We start from the raw sequence: 22,156 nt of genomic DNA on the forward strand, positions 1-22,156 counted from the left end.
GATTGAGTGCGTTGTTCGCTCTCATTTTGTTCAGGCTGCACCTGGGCAACGCGGGCTTCGTTCACGTTTGACCGGGGTGAGGCATACTGCCCACGCGGGGTACCTCGTTGGTACCTTCCGCGACCATTTCCCCGTGTCGAACGACCTCTATAAAAAGTCCTATTATTCTGGTTATAATAACCGTTTTGTGTATTCTGGTTATTATTATTGCCCGAATTATACCTATTCGTGGTATTACCGCGTCTACCACCCAATCTGGCATTTCTATTCCCACGATACGATTTATTGAAGTTCATGACTTGCTCTTGACCGACAGATAAACTACTTTCGTCGAGGGCGGTTTGGATTGCCTCTGGAAGGGAATGGAACTGTCGTGAGGCGATAATGGTACTTAAACGTGAATCGGACAGTCCATCTGCAAAACGTTTAATTGCGATTTTTTCGTTTAAAGGACGAAGGACGCCAAATTTTTTGTCGTCTCCGTCAGCCTGTGCTATCGTTAGGTTAACGAATAACTGTTCTAATTCGGACCCAAACTTGTCAATCGACCTGCGACCTTGGCTAGCGCAATGAAGTTGCGATTGAATTGCGATCGCAGATTTTTTCTGTAGTAAATGCATACGCATATCTTTAATCAAATCATGAATAGATGTGTAACTTGATTTTAGTCGTAACTTAGCACTACTAGAAAGCCTAGTTTTCAAAACAAAATCTATCAATTGTTTCCTGCCTTCGTCGTTAAGCATGCCACTATAAAGTTGGATGCTATCTATCAATCGCAAAGTAATATTTTCCTGAGTAGTCATTATAGGTAACAGCGCTAAGGCCGTTTTCAAGTCAAAATTGTCGGAACCCATGGTTTCCAAGCTATCCTCGAACTCTAAGTCTTCGGAAACACAACACAAACTTAAAATGTTTTTATAAATATTATGTATATCGTCTATGCACTTATTAATTGCTTGCAAGTTACTTGTACATATCTCAGAATTCTCTATCTTAAGTTTAATGCTAGATGAAATATAATCTAAACGTGAATACAAATTTTGAGCCTCTTTAAATTTATTTTTAGCGGTTTCTGAACTTTGTCTACGAGTTGGCCCAACTTTCACTAAATACTCCTTTATATCTTTTAAATTTTTATACACAATATTAAGTTCACTTAATGACATTACCTAACAATGTAAAATAAAATATAGCTAATGTACTTATCTAAGGGCGTAGTTAAAAGGATGCAGTGCAGGACGTAGTGTGGGCGTCGCTCATGTTCGGCGCGGCGAGGCCGGGGCTGGGCACGGCGCGCGGCGGCAGCAGGAACTGGTCATCTGCTTGATGTGGGCCGGGATATCCCTGGACTCCTCTTGAAGTGGGCCGGGCATTCCCTGGACACCTCTTGAATGTGGGCCGGGCTTTCCCTGGACTCCACTCTTCTTTCTTCTTAGGTACTTAATTGCGTGACGCGAGGTTTTCAATGGAGATGGCGTTTAATTCTTTCCTCAAAGTCTTCACGGCGCTCTTGCGGCACTTTTTGAAGATGTAGACGGCGATTGCGGCGATAATTAGGACGAGAGCCACGATGAGGAGGGTTTGAGTGACGTGGTCGCTTTGTCCTTGGTTCAATTTCGTGTCGGCCGAAGCTGCTCCGTTGGCATTTTGTGCGACGACGACTTCTTCTTTTGAGTATGATTTTCCCATGTTGTTGTTGATGTTGATTCTTGATAATTATTCGGCTTAATTCTTCATTTAAAATTTAGTTTCTGTTTTTCTTTTCTTCTCCAGCAAATGTAAAGTTGGCCAGGTGTGGCGGGGTCGCCATGTAGTGTTAGGTTTAGGGTGTTGAAGACGGCAGTAGAAATTAAGTGAAACACATGTTTGATGTACGGTGTCTCTATATTGAATGATTTAAAATTCACATGATTACAATGTTCGTAGTTTGCTAAAACCCTAAGTCAGCAGAACGATACGTGCGCGTGACCGGTTTACGGGAATTGGATGCTATTTGTAAAGTAAGCAATTTACATACTTCAGCATTATAATAGCAGTTTAAGTAGTAACATCGTACTTAAGGCTGACTTACGGCACTATATGGGACGCAGTGTGAACCATACAACGTACGTGAGGACAATAAAGAGTAACAAGTGGCTAAATGCACAGCTTTCAAAGTTATAAAGTCCGACAAAAGTACTCCAATGCTACCTAAAGTTCACGTGTGTCTTAAATTATTTCCACATTTTAATATTAGTTTGGTATTTGTACGTGAGTGCCAAGAGGGAAACAACTCGGGCGGATAATCATTTATGCAAATAATAACACGGGTTTTAAATACTTAATAATGTTAATGCCATTGGGAATGCAACTTTATCGTGAAATGTATACATATTTACAGCTAAAATATTTACGCGCCTCTGTAAAAACGCGATATTCATTTTAAAATATTTAAAACTGGCTGAGAGGAAATCTACAATTTTCAGTTTTTGATATTGGATTGGCATTATAATTATATTACGGTAATTAATTATAACATGAAACCAAAACTCAATCGCTCTATCTGCGAATTTTGTGATAAATCTGCATTAATTTTGGAGATTTATTTGGTAAATATTTTAGGTTATGTAGAACAAAATGGTGGAAATGAAATACGGCTTATAACTCCAATTTAATGCGGTGAGCGTATATTAGGTTCACATGTGTTCTGTTAGAATGCTGTTATCTATATGAAGTTCCACATTTGTACCACTACAGCGCTAATGTCTATAAATTTATTCTAATGTGAACTTATGTACAGCTTTAAGATGTACCTAGTTCAGGTCAATTGTTTACTTTACTTTAATTCTTTCAAATACTGAAATTTTAGAGATCCGCAATAAAAATTATTAATGACCGTTAAATCGCCTAGCCCAGGTACTAATAGTCAAGTATGAATACCTAAAGCATCAGACGGTAGTGTTCCCGGTTTAAATTCGTTTATTATGCTTGACAATTTATTCAAAGCGGAATGAGGAATACGATTTTCAATAGCCCATGTTCTTATTTTTTTTTGCGAAAGGTTAAATAATTGTCCAAATCAAAATGGTATTCACTATCACAAGAACTGCAATCATCACACTCTGATATCTGGTATATTTTGAAGGGAAATTTCAGGTTCAGGCATAATATTTTCCTCTGCATCATGTACAGAACCACCATGAACAACTAAAAACAGGCTTGGGGAAATGTGTAATAGAATATCACATTTACATTCGTGTTCAGCTTAAAGCAAATAAGAGTAGTACTTGTGGACAAATAAACTGCTATTGATGTTAATGGACAACACATATAGTCCTTTTAACAGCCTACAGTGTACATGCGAACCATTGAAACACTTTTGTACAGATAGTAAAAAAAGGTTATTTTAATTATCACAAACAAGTCCTACTACAGCTACTAGCTGTATAACAGTCTAAAACAAGTAAACATAACAGCTTTTGGCTTTATAAATGACCACGTGTGTTCTATTAAAATGCTAGCTCTATAACATCGTACAAGTAGGCCGTTAAACAGCGGTTGCCGTATCTCTACCCTCCTATAATGCTCTTAGTCAGATGGCTGACTAAAGGATAGTTGTTAGAGTATTATAACACCAACAATCGTATAAAAGTATAACTCTACACTAGTCTACACTCCTATAAGTCCCTTAGACAGGTATAGGTGTAATTAATTGCAATAATACAGCTTATACATCACGAGTGAACTGTACTAATGCTTTAAGTACACATTGGAACTAAATGTGAACTCTTAAATGGAGTAAAATGTTACTTGGGCTGGCAACACACACTTGTCAAAGACTTTTGACTTGAGTGGGTGGGGCACATAGGTCGTAGAGACAATGGCCGTTGGGGCAGGAAAGTTCTCGAGTGGCGACCACGGAAGGCAAGGAAGACGTAGCGTGGGCAGGCCTCCTACTAGGTGGACCGACGATCTGGTAAAGGTCGCGGGAAGAGCCTGGATGCGGGCAGCGCAGGACCGTTCATTATGGAAAACCTTGGGGGAGACCTTTGTCCAGCAGTGGACGTATTTGGCTGAAACGATGGCACACTGTTGTAATATCATCATCATCATTTTAGCGTCCAGGACGTCTACTGCTGAACATAGGCCTCCCCCAATGACTTCCACGTCGCACGGCTGGTAGCGGCCTGCATCCAGCGCCTTCCTGCTACCTTTATCAGGTCGTCGGTCCACCTTGTGGGTGGAAGTCTCACGCTACGTTTTCCGGTACGCGGCCTCCATTCCAGAACCTTGCTGCCCCATCGGCCGTCAGTTCTACGTACTATGTGCCCTACCCACTGCCACTTCAGCTTGCTAATCCGTCTAAGCCCGTTGTAGCTAAAGCTAAAGCTGTTATAATAGGAACCCGATAAATAGCATCATACGTCGGATAGGGCAAGATGGTATGACAATTTCCCAAGCAGAATGGGTTTTGTTAGAGGATTAATGCAATTTTCTGAGCAAGTTTCGGCAAATTGTTGAAATTTTATCAGCATCAAAATCGAGCACAATCAACCTTGCTCTCGTATTTAAAGCCGAAATAAAGACAGCAATCCGAACGAAAGAGTGTTTTCGGTTGCTAGATTGCTTTTAACAGCCAAAAGGTCCCGGCTGAGTCCATTTAGAGTAGGCGCACACCGTTGATTTTTCGTCGGCCGATAGTTTAGTCGGGCAGTTGATCAATAAACCCACCACCACCCATGGTTCTTCCTGCCTCACGGCGTACGAACCGAATCTCGGGAGAGCGCGCGGGTACTTGCTCTGGGCTCTTTTCCCCGGGCGCTTTGCTTGACTCCCTACAAATTTATCTGATCCATGTCCCTTCTCATAGTCAATTCTCCCCCTTCTGGGGCTTGACACCACAAATACGGTACTTCGCGTCGGGCTGCTATCGTTGATAAATGTCATCACTTCTTCTCATAACTTCGCCTGATTGTGTGCCAGGAGTGCGCGAACTCGCGCAGCGCGATCCAGTTACAGCGACTACTCGTGAGGTCCTGGTGATAAACAGGTCCTTGCTCGGCTCTCCGTATTGCATCCAGCATCTTCTATCGAGCTTCGTCATAGAGGTTACATTTCCAAAGTGCGTGATCGCGGCTCTCTTCGACTTCCTCGCCGCATGGGCATAGTGCAGACTCGCACAGCGTCATCCTGTGTAGGCGCTGCCTGAAGCACCCGTGCCCAGTTAACAATTGGGAAACCACGTAATCAGGTTCTACCCAGCCGAGTAAGAGCCTCACCGCCACGATGGGATAGAACTGGTACAGCTCACGTCCGTCGCTACTGGCATCCCACCGCTCCTGCCAAAGGGCCACGGCATCCTCCCTAATGGTGTGCGGGTAGTTGATCAGTATGCGCCTGCGCACACTATGCCGACTCGATTTGGCCGATTCTTCATACAATTTAAAATCAGGCACAACTATCGGCCAACTAAAAATCAACGGTGTGCGCCTACTCTAAGAGTAGGCGCTGATTTTTTATTTTTCGTCGGCCGATAGTTTAGTCGGGCAGTTGATCAGTATGGGCATGTATCTATGGGAGTGCGCACACTACGCCCATTCGTCGTTTCAGCCAAATGACGTCCACTGCTGGACAAAGGCCTCCCCCAAGGTTTTCCACAATGAACGGTCCTGCGCTGCCCGCATCCAGGCTCTTCCCGCGACCTTTACCAGATCGTCGGTCCACCTAGTAGGAGGCCTGCCCACGCTACGTTTTCCAGCCCGTGGTCGCCACTCGAGAACTTTCCTGCCCCAACGGCCATCGTCTCTACGAGCTATGTGCCCCGCCCACTGCCACTTGATTTTAGCAATTCTGCGAGCTATGTCGGTTACTTTGGTTCTCCTACGGATCTCCTCATTTCTGATTCGATCACGCAGGGAAACTCCGAGCATAGCCCGCTCCATCGCCCTTTGGGTGACCTTGAGCCTTCTTATGAGGCCCATAGTAAGCGACCACGTTTCGGATCCATATGTCAACACTGGCAACACACACTGCTCGAAGACTTTCGTCTTGAGACACTGCGGTATTTCGGACATGAGTATATGGCGAAGCTTCCCGAACGCTGCCCATCCGAGTTGGATTCGACGATTGACCTCTTTCTCGAAGTTGGACCTACCTAACTGGACTGTTTGTCCCAGGTATACATAATTGTCGACAACTTCGAGTGTAGAGTCTCCAACCTTCAGAGGAGTGGGTGCAACACGGACATTAGACATGATTTTTGTCTTGTCCATGTTCATTCTGAGGCCCACTTGTTGAGAGGCTCTACTGAGGCCATCGAGCATTGTGCCTAGATCCTCCAAGGTCTCAGCCATGACTACGATATCGTCCGCGAATCGAAGGTGGGTGATGTACTCGCCGTTGATATTTATGCCAAATCCGTTCCAGTCCAGAAGCCCACTACGCCCATTCAATTTGGCCGATTCTTCATACAAATTAAAATCGGGCACAACTATCGGCCAACTAAAAATCAACGGTGTGCGCCTACTCTTAGGGTGAATAAAATAATTTTTGTGCACGACAACTATAAAAGTTGCAAACAAAATATTTCTGTCAAGAAAAGTGATTGAGTCATCTTTTTAGTTTACTTAATAAAATTATTTCGTTTAAACGTGGTTTTTCATTATAATATGTCTTAATATTAAACAAAGTTGAAAAATCCCACGTCGCCGGCGTTACGCCGCCGCCGTGGATTTTTTCGTGGCGCGCCGCCTCCCGATTTTTTTCGACCGGCGCGCACGTCTAGTTCGGATGGATGTCTGATCATCGATGGTCTGGATTATACTTTTAAAAGTATTCAAACAAAGCGCGCTCGATCAAATAGTGGGCTAATGGCATACGCAACTTTGATTATAAACAATAAAGGGTGCATTTCCATCAAGTAAAGTGGCTCATATACGGAACAGAAATGTAATATTAGTACGCTAGAAATATTCAAATAAAATTGTTCGTGGCATCGCAATTGTTATTAGTAAAATACACAAAAATCTCATAAATTATCCACCAATCAAGGAATCATTAATCAACATAAGACACTTACGCCATTTCCTGTAGTAGATTTTTCCGAAGTATATTGTGAAAGTAGCAGATATTTTCCGAAAGCAACTGGTCAAAAGGACACTGTTAAAGGAACACGAGTCTGACAATGCGCGAGTCGGCGCGTGCGCATCGTGCGACTGAATCAAAATACACGTGATTCAATTAAAGCCTCGCTGTAAAGGCGCGTAGGCACTATAGCAACTTTAGTTGAAGGCTAATTATAGCATGAGACCTCATGATTGTATAACCACACGACAGAGAAAATAAAACCAAATAAATTACACATCTATACTATCTACATATACTTCTATACTAATATTATAAATGCGAAAGTAACTCTGTCTGTCTTGCTTTCACGCCTAAACCACTGAACCGATTTTGATGAAATTTGGCATAGAGATAGTTTAAGTCCCGGGAAAGGACATAGGATAGTTTTTATCCCGGTTTTTGTAACAGGGACGCGCTCAATAAAGTTTTTCTGCGACAGACAAAATTTCACGCGGGCGAAGCCGCGGGCGGAAAGCTAGTTTCAAATAATTTTACCGTCGCAGAAATTAAATTAAATTAGAAATAGCAGTAAACTGACAAGAAAATCAAATGGATTGACATTAAACAATTATTTTCTGATTCTGACTGACATTATACGTATCTTGTATTTTTTTTTCTCTTAGCTACAAAATGTTAGGTGTCTGTCTACAGAATATCATTATCATTAATTAACTAATATCATTAATTAAATAAATACAATTTAGTGCAACCAGGCCTCCTATTGGTGGACTGACGATCTGATAAAGGTTGCAGGAAGCACCTGGATGCTGAGTGCTGACAGCGCAAGACCAGTCGCTGTGAAAATCCATAGGAGAGGATGTTATCCAGCAGTGGACTACATTAAGTTGAAACAAACAAACGAAATATAAAGTAAAGAAAATGTACCTATGTATCTTAGTCTGCACACAAGATGCGCTGCTGATAATATCAGCTGCACCTACTTGACTGATTGTTGTGAGGCAGTGAGTGACTTATAACTAAACCGCCAAATGTAGAGCAAGCTTTATCAGCAGGAGCACAATGTGGGGCGAAGTCCACCGGACCAATTGCCGGCGACCCAAAGCGGAGATGACGCCACGCGCGCGCCGCACCACAGATCACAACACGGACTTTGGAGTTGCGCACGCGATCCTTTAGCCACTCCTTTTGTCCGAAATAATGGACGCAACAAAAAAGACGCAACAAATCACGGAAAAAAAACAAAGTTTATTTATAAAGGAAACCAGAATTTCCAATATGAAAAGAAGTTGTTGAAAGACGCATTAGGAAATTGAAACTTTTTCCTAATTCCCTACGTTTACCTTATCAAATGGGTTGGAGGAAGAGATCTGTACTAATATTTAAGCTGCCTGCTTCAGGCTTGGCAATTTAAAATTTTAGGTACCAATTGTCAATGTGATGCCGTGCTTTCAAGCAATTAATTCTTGGCGGGGAAATTCCAGATGTGGCAAAAAAAATAGTACCAATATTATTATTTCGTAGATCGTACGTGAAACACAGGGAACGTTGTCTCGATATATCAACCGTAGGTTGTTGATAGTTTGTAAGACATTAAACGCTGGTGAGATTCTTTGTTGCCGCAACAAACAAGTGAGCGCTAACGCGATTTATGCTAAACCCATTTGAGGGAACCGCATCGCAAGTTGTCAATTATAGTCCACTCTTAGATTTCATGAAAGTTCATGAAATATAAGATTCAGCCACCTTGAACTTAACAAAATTGTACGTCTGCGACACAAGAAGTATTGTTTCAAAAAACACGACTTCCGTGTCAACGACCTAACACATGTGCACATGAGTCATTTCCTATACAAAGACATCCCAACTAAGCCATCGGCCAATGTAAATGCACTACCCACTTACGTCTCATATCTTTGTTTTAATTAGGTTTAGCCACAGTATAATAATTCCCTCGTAAATTAACTATTTCAGAGGAAGCAACACTATTCCAGAGTCACATTAGATGAATATTGTAATATTTTACGTGTCCTATTACCCACATTCGTTTTTCCATTGAGGAATTAAAGAGAAATCCAACTTTATCATACAAAATAAAACCGACTCCAAAAAACCTAAACTAAAAAGTAGAAAAATAATTACTAATTGCCTACTTATTTATTAGGACGAATTATTAATATTTATGTAGGTATACCATGATTGATACTTCTGGAGTCGGTGCCAAGATTATGAAACATGTAAAGTTTGCCTGCACCGACTCCAAAAGTATCAATCATGGTATACCTACATAAATATTAATAATTCGTCCTAATAAATAAGTAGGCAATTAGTAATTATTTTTCTACTTTTTAGTTTAGGTTTTTTGGAGTCGGTTTTATTTTTTTTTATAAAATTTTACTTATTTCTTGCTTTTTAGTTAACTAATTATTACCTTGATGTTACCACTGAAGGTAGGCAGTACATTGAGACCATATTCTTAATGTATATTATAAAAAAGTTCATCCCCAATTTTCCACCCTTGGGGGTGAAATATTTTCTTCAAATTCGCATGAAACCACCCTTTTGATAATACCTATTCAACAAAAAAATAATCGTTCAAATTGGTTCATAATCGGCGGAGATATTGCGTATAAAAAAGTTCATCCCCAATTTTCCACCCTTGGGGGTTGTTTTTTTATTATTAAATTTAAATGGGACCACCCTTGAGGTATTACCTATACGCTGAAAAAAGATTTGTTCAAATCGGTTCATAATTGGCGGAGTTATCGCGTAACAAACATAGAAAAAAAAAAAAAAAAAAAAACATACGGGTCGAATTGAGAACCTCCTCCTTTTTTGAAGTCGGTTGAAAATGAAGATTTTGTTGGCAAACAAACCGGCTCGTCCTTGCCCTATCAATTAGCCAAGGCCGGCCGAATCAAACGGTTCGTGAGCACATGCCATGCCCTTATTGGAACCACTTCACTTCCTTTCCGCCCAATAATGCACCCGCAGAATCATAAATCCAATATCCTCTCTTGTTATTGTGGGAACAAAACGTCATGTTTCACTTAGTTTAAAATAAAATCTTGATTATCTCTTTGACATGTACAACTAAAGTTCGACATCACCAACAACAAGATAAACATGTATTTACAATTTGTTATTTGAACACCGGATGAACAATGGCATGTGTACAACATAATACGGCTTTGTTTTTATAGTTCGTTCGAAGTGATTCTTCAATATCAGAAGTAAATATTGCAAGGACTCGGCTTAGAAATTGATGATACTGAGCTGCAAGATGTGGTGAAGTATACGGGTGACTGGCAGTAGATGAACATAGCTGTCAGATAAATCAGCAGTGAGTGACAGCTCATCAGCACCCAATTACAATGTGTTCTATTTACTGGATATCCATCGAACTTTGGTCATCACGAGGACAATCGAAGGGGGTTATCGAGGGTCATCCGGGCGCCGGTACAGTGGCTAGCTCCAGATAACCTTATTATGTCGACGCCTGAGCGACTCCAAAGGTCGACTTAGATCCTTCTAAGAAAGAGGAAAACAAGCCTGACAGGGAAAATTAGTTTTGATCAAAAAAGCAAGATGGCCGGAAATTGTTACTGATGACTGTTTTGTTAAGAGGATGACGACTCAAAAAGTTTCTCGAAGCAGAATTTATTATTGTAAATAAGAACCAAGATCTCTTGAGTCTTGTAAATTGGTGACAGGATAATGCAGCGAATAAGTAAAAGGCTACAATTTCCGAAGAAAATATTGTTGGCTTATCAATTTGCTATGGCATCGACCTGCTGGGATGCACTTGGAATAAGATGATGGGTTTATTATGAATTAGTAGTGTGGGAGTATCGCTGTCAATCAAACGCCGGCTTAACGACAGGTTGACGAGATAACCTTGTTTTGCCGACAGTGTCAGCTGAAAACAGATAACGATGACTATTTTCAACTGATAAAACTGAGACTAAACAACCATTAGAGAATCTTGGATATCATTAATCCAAATCAGCAACACCAAATATATTAGTAGCATACAATATAAATGCCAACGAGCATTGTTCAATTGACGATAAGAATAACAATGCATTCGTTTGTGCTCTTTCAAAATTAATATCAAGGGTTATCAGCTGAAACGCGTAGGATATGACGTGCAGAATAAGGCCCCGTTCAGGTTCAGAAGGCAATGTTTGCGCGTCGAGATGACCCCTGGCCCGTCCAGTGCCGGCAGATAAGTTGCGATAGTGTTAATTAACACCGACATCACTTAGTCTTCTAGATAACACATTAAATAACTGCTGCCAAGCGACGACATTCATTTAACCGTAGTCTATGTAAATAACAGGACATTTATGCCTAACCTTCTTCATAACTAAACGCGAACATATTAAGTAGGTACGCTACGGTTGTCGTAGTCGTAAAAGTGCTCTTCAAAAGCCTACTTACAGTATTTTTTATAAATAAACGATTTACATATTTGAGTTTCTAACGTTGGTCGGCTGTATTAGAAAATACTGTAAGTAGGCTTTTGAAGAGCACTTTTACCACATAAATGTGGTTAATGTAAATAAACATGATAAAAATCAACTGAAACTTTTACTGAACTTTACATTAATTCACTAGGGACCACAGAAAGTTCAGTTAAGTAATACCTGTACCTTTGAAAATTATAAATAACTTGAAAAAATCGAACTGCCTAAGGCGGGAATTGAACCCACGACCTTCCGCTTGCCGGGCGACTGCTCTTCCAACTGAGCTTCTTAGTTATTTATAATTTTCAAATTAGTTTGAGATGCGACTCTTAACGCTAAAAATTAAATAACTACCTGTACCTTATTTGCAAGATTGCCAAATTCTGTTGGTATAGGAATTTGTAATTTCATGAAAAGACCTAAGTAAAATGAATGAACATCTAAATACTAGGTGCATTAATTTTATTTTATTTAATCGACAATTCAATTAAAATTAAAGAACTTTTAATTTAATTTTGTGGGTAGTTGTTGAAATTGAAATCATGGAAATTAAATTCATGCTATTATAAATTAAAGCGCATGAATGAGTCATAACTTGTGGCATAGCTTTTCATTTCTGAAATTTTCATAACAATTGAACAGGAAATTATCTACGAATGTATCTGTTTGCAACAGCATAGCATAACGTGATATCATTGCAAAGCAAATATGTATAAAATGTAACTGCAAATGCGTGTCTGCAAGTTATTTTTTTATTGAGACAGTAAAAACGGCCGGGTTTCCAAGCAAATTACACTTGAATTCACACTTGATAATTTACTTAACTGTCCGGCTGACAGCCTCACGTGGTCATGGGACCGGAACAGCAACTCACCGTGTAAAACAGGTAGGTAAATGTATAAGAAGGAACTTTGTAAAATATCACTAAAGACTATCACAGCCACTTTACAGTTGAAGTAGAAAAATATGTTTTATTTATGTCGCGATTGGAACGCACGTGGCCGGCGTGAGACGTGGGCCTTGCGTGGCGCGCGTTCCGAAACTGCCGCCGGGGCTGCGCTGGCCGCGCGGTGACGTGCGAGCGCCGGATTCAGATCGGAGGAACACGTTTGCGCTCCTGTGTGAGACCGTGTCTCCTTCCAGTCTAGGGTTACCACGTCACTGGGTCAGCGAAAATAAACCGTTAGCCAAGCATTTTTCCGCCGATTCTGGCCGACATAACTGTCAATTCTGAGGACAAGGGTCGACTGATGTTTACCAACAAATTAGTATGCCACAAAACAATCGCATTACACAAAATAAGTTCTGATTCATCGATGACTCTCTGAATCAATGAACAGCTATTTGCCCGATAGCTAAAAGTCATGCTATGGTTGCATTATTATACTTTCACATTGAAGTGATTGGTGAAACTGCGCTACGGAGTCTGCGGGTGATTGCTAATGTCGAGAGAGTTATAAATGAAGTGCCTGTGTACAAAAAAAGCTTTACTGCATTATTATTTATCACAAAATAAAATTCAGATTGATTTGTTCAAGCTTCAACCACGGATAGCGATTCAGGACGGACAACCCTATTTAGAAATTTCAGTTTTCTCAAGCAAAACCTCACGAGGACCTGTCGTATTACTGATTTCCTTTATCCGGCAAGTTCTGAGGAAGCAATAACTATGAATAGATAATATTGGAATTTCATACTTCAAATTTCTCATTCATATTCAAGATAACGGTGTAGTAGGCGTTTCGTCTCAGTAGGTAATTGTCAAAACTTTACCATCAAACTAACGTTGCCTGCCACAGTCCCACTACTATTTGCCTCTTTATGGAAACACTCACGTGAATATCTCGGAGTTTAGCACATCTGTCACAGATTATTCCAAGTAATGAGTTCAATCAGAGCAATTTGCAGTACAGAACCGTGATAGAATAATTCCTGTAAGACAATCGCAGCATCCTACTCCCAAAATAGACGGGTTCTGATCTCTAACAACTAGGTAATAAGAGATATATCCCGTCGGCAATCGCCCAGAGAGTCGACGTTATTTGTAGATGCCGTCAGACACCTACACTCAAAGACAATCGCAAACGTGAGCGAAATGACCGACGCTACGATCACCAAGATTTTACTAAATTTTTTTGGATAATACTAAAATTGAAGCTAAAAGAAACAGATTTGGTTTAGATAACATTGAATATCTCTAGAATGGCTCAAATAGCGGTTAACGAAACGTAGATTTATATCCTAACCCTGATTAAATATAACAGGAACGTGTCATCATAAAATGTTAGTAGACATTGAAATAAACAGTGTGCTTCAACAGACAGCACTAGAATAATAAAAAGGCAGCATGAACTTGACTCTTTTAGAAAATTTGGTACCACATAGCCAAATCAAAAAGGTAAGGAAGAAGAACGTTTTTCTGAACTTGGGGCATTGCAGGCTAAAAATGTAATCGGATAGAAAAGTCTCACCAAGCGAGCTGGTCGCAGCAAAACGGGCGGTAGTAGCGGAAGCGGAGTCCGCAGACGACTCCCAATGGGATAATGGCCGCGCTGATACGGGGTCCGAAGTCCGCCCGGGAATAAATCCTGATCTGTGCGACAATCTCAACACGCCACGAGGTGCGTGCGAGGTGCACGCGGTTCAACGATGGGGTCAGCTTTTCAATACTACATTATTATTATAATAAGCGCCAACGCTGGACAGGGACAAATTACAGCCTGGTGTTTATGTGACCAGATCTACAGGTTAAAAAGAGAGAACCTAATCCGTGCCACAAATGATAGACTGATTTGCGAAAATCTCATTTCAAACACCGGCAGCTTTGATCTTTGTAGTAGGATCGCCAATAAAATCCAACCAGTGAAGATGAACAGGCCGCTACCACACCGCTACCAACCGGGCGACATGGAAAGCATTGGGGGAGGCCTATGTTCAGCAGTGGACGTCCTACCCATGGCTGAGATGATGATGATGATGAATAAAGATTGAGTTAGCTCTGGCCTCTGACTCAGAGCTAACTCAAACTTCATTAGCCTCTGAGGCAGTCCGCTCCGATGCACTTTTGGGCTACTGTTGCCCTGAAATATTTGGGTTTATCAACTTACCCCATACGCCACTTTTAAAATTAACGTGTTTTTTTTTTATGGATTAATCATTAAAAAAAAATCATTATGGAAGGAATAAATAAGCGTTAGATCGGTAATCGACGCGAGTGGAAAAATTATCTATTTATTAGCCTGGCACCGTACTACCGTGACCTGGTTGCTCGCAGCTCGGAGCAAGGTCGCCGTGGATTGTGGTCTTTACATGGCGTTGTTGCTTATAGTTTATATTTATTTCAATAGGTGATTTTGTCAAACACCTTGCTTACTTATAGGTGGCGTTAATTTCATTATTCAATTCTTCTAGGAGTTAGGAGACTTGAGCTTAGAAGTTTAGGCGAATTATCATAAATAAATAAATAGGTCTTTATATTTACCGAAAGCAGTTCAGATTAGTGACAACTCAATCGCAGAAAAAACGTTTTTGAATTGAAATTAAATAATCCAAATCCAATCCAATGATCCAAGACTTCCTAAATTTTTATGTTTTTTGTAATGATTAGGAAATCAACCAGAAAAATCATAGAAATAATAAACGAAAATCACTCGTACAGTCGTACACGACATTCGATGTCCAAAAATCACGCAAAGCATAAAAATATTTAATATGTAACAAAGAATTTCAGGTGTTTACAAACGAGGCTTCCATCAGTCGGCTGTTAATTGTTCTATTGTTTGTCTATGTCTTTAGACTTGCGTCGTGGTCGCATTTATTAGAAAAATATTTTGTCTTTGGGCGAATAGTAGGTTACTGTTGTATTTTAGTTCCCAATACTTTAACATGCAAATTAGGAATTTACTTATAGACATCACCACAGTTAACTAGCATTATTTAGGTAAATGACTCAGACGTTTAATGAGGATCAGTACTGTTGTGGAAAATTCAATAAAACTAGTATCTACGTAAATCTTTAAGACATAAGAAAGATATATCTTTTTGAATTATCCAAATCGGACCATTACTTACGAAGATATTAAGTAATAAACATAGGCCGTTTTTGCCGCTAAAAGTCAACGTACGCAGGGCCGCGTGACGTCACTATATCCGAATCGAGCGCAGCCGGCGTACTATTGGGATGGAATATTTTTTTTTCCAGCTAAACTATCAGTTTTAGAAAAAAACTTTTAATAACATTTATTCATCAAAATAAAGTAACCTATCGACCAGTAATTTTTAAAAATAAAAATTGTGAAAAATAAGTATCGCTATGTCGAAAAACCACATTTTCATAGGATTCGATGCAATGCGGAGACGCGGTTGGGGTGAGTGTAACTTAATGATTGTTTGTATTGAACATAATAATACATAATATGATGCTAATACCCAGTTTCTGGCCGTGGGGGGGGGCAAGCCTTACCCAGCTTCTGGCCTTGGTGGGAGGGGGGGGAGAGGCAAGTCATACCCAGTTTCTGGCCTGGGGGGGGGGGGGTAAGTCATACCCAGCTTCTGGCCGAGGGGGAGTCATACCTAGCTTATGCTTATGGACTGGGGCAAGGGGCTAGCCTTACCCAGCTTCTGGCCTGGGGGAGGGGGGGGGGGGGGGGTCAAGTCATAACCAGTTTCTATGGGCTGGGGGGAGGGCTAGCCTTACCCAGCTTCTGGCCTGGGGGGAGAGGGGGGGTCAAGTCATACCCAGCTTCTGGCCTGGGGGGAGGGGGGGGTCAAGTCATACCCAGTTTCTGGCCTGGGGGGAGGGGGGGTCAAGTCATACCCAGCTTCTGGCCGAGGGGGAGTAATACCCAGCTTATGCTTATGGGCTAGGGGGAGAGGCTAGATTTCCAGGAGGGAGCAGCTGTCCTTTCCTGCAGCAGCTGGCCCGCCCATGGGAACGGCGAATAGATAGGTACGTAGGTTTTTTAACTCAGAAAAACTAAATAAAAGGTAGGTATTGCGTGTACATCGAAATGATCTTCATAGCAATGTCTTGTAGCCTAGGCAGAGTGTATCTGCCTCAGCTATACCTTCTTGTTAGAAGTAAATAAATTAATACCTATACATTTTTATATTTTACTTGGAAGAAGATATGACTCTAAAAACACTTATGAATACTTTATTTGAATAAATCGCCAAATATACCACCGCGGAGACCCCAATCGCGTCTCTGCGTTCCATTGAATCGTATGAGCGTATGGATTTTTTTGCGTTATTTTTCACAATTTCTATTTTTAAAAATTACCTATCGATAGCTTACTTTATTCTGATGAATAAATGTCATTACAAGTTTTTCTCTAAAACTGATAGTTTGGCTAGAAAAAAATATTTTCTATCCACGCAGTACGCCGGCAGCGTTCGGATCGGATATAGTGACGTCATCGTCCCCGCGCCGGGCGGTCAGTGAACTTTTTTAGTAATTTGGCCATAACTTCGTCAAATTTTGTCGTAGAACAAAAATTTTTGTACTGTGTATTAAGGATTTCTTAGCCCTATAAATCTGCATTCACAGCTAAAAATCGAAATGATCCTCATTGAAAGTAAAACAAGTTCGTTATTTATTACTTTTATGTGTCAATTATACATGAATAGCACAATGACTAAACTAACTGAGAGTTGAACTTGGACTTCGACCACTTGTCATAATATTAATCATGTTATTTTGAGATGATATTATGACAACTTATTTATGTATTCACATAAAAGTACATGAGGTGAACAAAGACTCCAATTAATACAAGGTTCAGTGGTTTGCGTTTCTAACAACGAAGTCAGTGGTCGTAGATACGAATATAGAAGAAACGAAAGAGTTATAAGTTAAGAGTTAAGGTGTGTTTAAGAGTTATTTGTTTAATGTACAGTCAACAACAGCACAAAATAACACCTATTACAACTAAATACATAATTAAGATGCCAATGTTTCGTTTTCGTTTGATATGCTATCGTCGTAACTATACCGTAAGAACGTGTAGTTTTTTTGGTAAAAAGTTTTTTTTTTTTTTTTTTTTTTTTTTTTTTTTTTTTTCTCCTCTTATTATCTACGATCGGCCATCCATAGCCATAATTAGATGTGTTCTGGGAGCGGATTATTTGACTGGTATTCCATTGAATAGCAAAGTCCATCACTGGTAAGAGCTCTAATTTCTCTCGCTAAGCTCGAGGATGTGCCATCTCTTGAGGCGCTTTGTATCTTCGTCCATTAGCAGGTTCTTGGCCAGCGCGTTGCTATGTCTGTCGAGTCTCTGTCTGTACTTTTTGCTGTAGTTGCTCACTTCCTCCTTTACAGTCGGCATCTCAAGGTATTCGTGTATTTCTGCGTTTCTCACAAACCAGTGGGCGCTGGAGACTGTTCTCAATGCGATGTTTTGGAATCTCTGTATTATTTCCAGGTTGGAGTTGCTAGCAGATCCCCAGAGTTCTATTCCGTAGGTCCAGATTGGTTTGATAATAGACTTGTAGACGAGCAGTTTGTTGTTGATAGAGAGTCGGGATTGTCGTCCTATCAGCCATGACAGGTTCCTGAGTTGCATATTTGCTTCAGTTCTCTTGGCTTTAACATGATTTGCCCAGGTTAGCCTTCTATCGAGGTGCAAGCCCAGGTACTTCACAGTGTTATTGGTTGGCAAGGGTTTGCCTTCCAAGGTGACAGGAGCACAATCACTTTTTCGAAGGGTGAAGGTTATTTGTGTGGACTTAGTTACGCTGGGCCTGATTCTCCATTTTTTCAGCCACAAGTCTATTTTGTTAAGCTGGGTCTGCAATTTGGTTGATGCCTTTTCCGGGTCTGTATCGCTTGAGAGGCACGCGGTGTCGTCTGCATAGGTAGCCGTCACTACATCAGGTGTCTCAGGCAGGTCTGCTGTATATATGGAGTATAGGACAGGTCCCAGCACTGATCCTTGCGGTACTGAGGCTCTGATTTCACACAGCTTGGAGAATTCTTCTTCATATTTTACTTGAAACCTTCTTTGTTCCAGGTAGGATTTTAGGATCATGTAGATTGAGTTCGGTAGTAGGGTTTTTAGTTTGTATAGTAGACCCTTGTGCCAGACTTTGTCGAATGCCTGTTGTATGTCTAGGAATACAGCAGAGCAGTATTCTTTTTTCTCAAGTGATTGCCTGATTTTTTGGACCACTCTGTGCACTTGCTCAACAGTAGCATGTTTCTCCCGAAACCCAAACTGGTGATCCGGTATGATCCCATTCTCATCCAATATAGGCTTCAGTCTCCACAGTAGTATCTTCTCGAACAACTTAGATAAGATTGGAAGTAGACTTATCGGTCTATATGAACTAGGTTCAGTTGGAGGTTTTCCTGGCTTCGCAATCATGCATATGGTAGATATCTTCCAGATGTTTGGGAAATGGTGTATTCTGAGGATTGCATTGAATAGCATTGTTAGAAATACTATTGGTTTTCTGGGTAGTTGTTTGAGAATTTCCCCCGTTATAAGATCGAAGCCTGGTGCTTTTTTGTTGGCTAGTTTAAATATTGTTCTTTTGAGTTCCCTAGGAGTCACCAAAGCCAGTGGCAATGTCAATTGTTGATCACTTTGGATCATCATTTCGACTTCTGCTTCGAATTCTGTAGAGGATGACTCGTTCGGAGTGAAAACTTGACTAAGGTGTTCTGCAAACAACTCCGCTTTCTCTTTTCCGCTTCTGGCCCACGCTTCAGCTGCACTTTTTCTTATCGGTGGAATGTGATTTTGTGGTCTTTTGAAGTTTTTAGTTATTTTCCAAAGGGAGTAGCCGTCTTTTTTGTAAGCGGATAAATTGGACAGCTTATGTTGGAATGCTTCATTTTGATTCTCTTTTATAAGTTCTTTCAGCTCTCTGGAGGCTCTGTTATATTTTGCTCTGTCACCATGATGTCTACCTGTCTGCCATTGCCTTCGTAGTTTTCTTTTTTCTACCAACTTGTTACGTATTTCAAGTGGAATATTATTTTTTGGGGCAGGGTTATTTAGGGCCGGTGTTGCACGCCACGCGGCGAACTGGATGAGATTTGTTATATAGAAGGCAGCTTCTTCTATATCCTCTGCTGTTTTTAATTTAACTTTCAAGTCTATTTCCTGTTCTATGTATCTTGCAAATGAGTCCCAGTCGGTTTTGTGGTTAAATAATGTCGATATCGGTTCTTTAGTTATTACTGAGGTACTAAACGTTGCTATAATTGGTGTGTGGTCAGATACAGAGTCAAGTGAGGATTCAATTTTGAAGTACATTTCTGATAGACCTTTCACAACAAAGAAGTCCACAAGATCAGGAATTTTATTCGCGTCAGTCGGCCAGTACGTTGGCTCGTTTGTTCCCAGTGTTATTAGTTTCTGGTTGTCGATACTCTTTTTTAGTTCTCTTCCTTTGGTAGTCGTCAATCTTGAACCCCAATACGTGTGCTTGCAATTCCAGTCACCGCCACTTATGAATCGGCTTCCCAGACTCTCAAAGTATCCATCGAACTCATTTTGTTTTGGGTTATGCTTTGGGGGGCAGTAAATAGCGCTAACATTTATGGGGCCCATTTTCTCATGTATAGTAACAGTAACGGCCTGCATCCAGTCTTCTCGGAATTGACTATGCAGGTGGTGTTTTATGTTATTTTTTAAAATGATAGCAGCACCACCGTGAGAGGTACTGTCAGGGTGGTTTGTACAGTATACTTTATAATTCTTCATATTGAATGTTTTTGTATCATTGAGATGAGTTTCTGATATTAGAGCTATATCAACCTTATTCTCCTTCAGCAATATGTCTAGTTCTTGTTTGTTTGGCGCAAGACCATTTATATTCCAGGTAGCGATTCTTAGGGAAGTCATTGGGATAGTTTACTCATGAGAGTGATGATAAGGTTCATCATAGTACTTAGCTGGGCGATCAGCTGGTCTATTCTTTCAGTTTGTGACATTATTAGCGTTTCTAGATTCGGTCTGCGTTCACGTGGAGTATATTCAGGTTCCGTTTTTGTCATTTCTGGTTTCTGTGGCTCATGCCTAGCGTTATTTCTTGCGTATGTTCTCTGAGACTGCACAATGTCATCGTTATTTCTTGTATATGTTCTTTTTCTTTGAGTGTAATCTTCTTTATTTTCAGTATATGTTCTTTTGTTTTCCATGTGATCTCCTTTGTTTCTTATATTTTGTTTCTGCGATTTTAGGGGCTTGGGGTCTTTTTCTGTATATTGTGTGTTTGTAAGGTCTATAATTTTTTCCATTTCTTTTGTGTTTTGGTTATATTTCGATCGTCTATTTTTAACTATTTCACTATAGAGTTGATGGCATTGAGCTGCAGTCAGTTCTTGTGTTTTGCTTTGGTCTGATAGTTTTTTAACAGTGTCTTTGGGCTCGGTTGTAGCAGTTGTTGGAGTGTTATTCTTGTACGGTGAAGTCTGCCGATCTCCGTCATAGTCGTCATTTATGTTCGCTTTTTGCCGTACTAAAGATTTGTTCGTGAGTCGTTTTCTAGCTAAGACTTCTCTATATACTTGACATCCTTTGTAGCTAGCAGGGTGGCATCCAGAGCATAGGGCGCATTGTGCTGGGGTGTTTCTATCAACAGTGCATTTAGTGGTTTCGTGGGCTCCAGCGCACTTAACACACCTGTAAGGTCGCAAAAAGGTGGTAAAAAGTTGAACAAATGAAAACTGCAGTTATTAATTAAGTAATATCTTCACGAAGTGATAATGTCGTACACTTCTAGACAAATTTATTCAAAAACAAGATTTAAAAAATCGACAAAAAAAACATGCGTGTGAATAATATTTAACAATCTTGTAAGATCTGTGTCAAGTCAACACCTAAAATACATGTAACATTGTCGACAGTTCGTTACGCTATTGTGAAAATGACGAACCATACGATACGAACAAAGTAACTAGACGTAGCGTAGTCTGTATCAGTGTAAGTATGTATACTTTAGGGGAGTTAGAAGGCGGTTGTATGACCGTTCGCTTCTTCCTCCCCTTGGTGGTGGCCAGCAGGCTGGAGACGCGGGGGCGCCTTCTCCTGCATTGCACAGGCTACCACCACCGTCAGACGGGATTGGCCTCGTGGTCCCGGCTAATCTTGTCGGCCCCCGATTAAGTGGGGGCGTGTTGGGTCCCGCCGTGTAGGGTGGGACATCCGCGGAAGGCGCCTTGGTCGTTTCTAGTACCCAAGGCGCCGACCACTATGCGGCAGAGGGAACACCCCAGGTTTTCAGTGGTTTCGAGCCCCTCATAACCTGCCGTCCCCCGGCGGTAGGTATGGATAGGCCATTTTCATAGGGAAAAAAAAGTATGTACACTTTTACAGCTGTTAGGATGAATAAGATGTCTCTTATGCACTCGGGAATAATTAAGATATTTAAGATGACCAAAAAGTCGAACAAAACATCTACTTATGGTGGCGACTGTACGCCGCGAATAGGAAGTGTGCTAAAGCCGGCGGAGACAAGGCCGCGTACTTTGCACTTTCCGGCCCAATCAAGACCCCTCGCAGATCAAATACCACGTTACGCAAGTCCGAGCTACGATCCAATCTTAACTATTACACTGTAATGCCATTAATGTTAATGTAAAGTTAAACTGAGGTTGAATCAGCACAAAA

General features: G+C 40.8%; 2 protein-coding genes across 6 annotated transcripts in view; one reads left to right on the plus strand and one right to left on the minus strand.

Annotated features, from left to right (window-relative positions):
- Positions 1–22,156, plus strand: part of LOC135087457 (dTTP/UTP pyrophosphatase-like) — a 139,995-nt gene that overhangs the window by 85,025 nt on the left and 32,814 nt on the right. The window lies entirely within an intron of this gene.
- The window catches only part of LOC135087379 (long-chain-fatty-acid--CoA ligase 4), an 84,820-nt gene that overhangs the window by 60,860 nt on the left and 1,804 nt on the right, over positions 1–22,156 (minus strand). The window contains exon 1 of one of the 5 annotated variants that reach the window (XM_063982159.1): positions 12,409–12,566. The exons of 1 other annotated variant lie outside the window; for it this stretch is intronic. Coding sequence is in view for 2 of the 4 variants with exons in the window: in XM_063982151.1 (XP_063838221.1) it covers positions 7,061–7,065 (5 nt within the window). In the remaining 2 variants the exon portion in view is untranslated. Of the gene's footprint in view, positions 1–7,060; positions 7,185–7,992; positions 8,051–12,408; positions 12,567–22,156 lie in introns of those variants that run through there. 3 more of the 5 variants (XM_063982173.1, XM_063982151.1, XM_063982170.1) reach the window with 3 other exon arrangements.

The sequence above is a fragment of the Ostrinia nubilalis genome, chromosome 3, assembly GCF_963855985.1.
Source record: "Ostrinia nubilalis chromosome 3, ilOstNubi1.1, whole genome shotgun sequence".
Classification (NCBI taxonomy): Eukaryota; Metazoa; Arthropoda; class Insecta; order Lepidoptera; family Crambidae; genus Ostrinia; species Ostrinia nubilalis.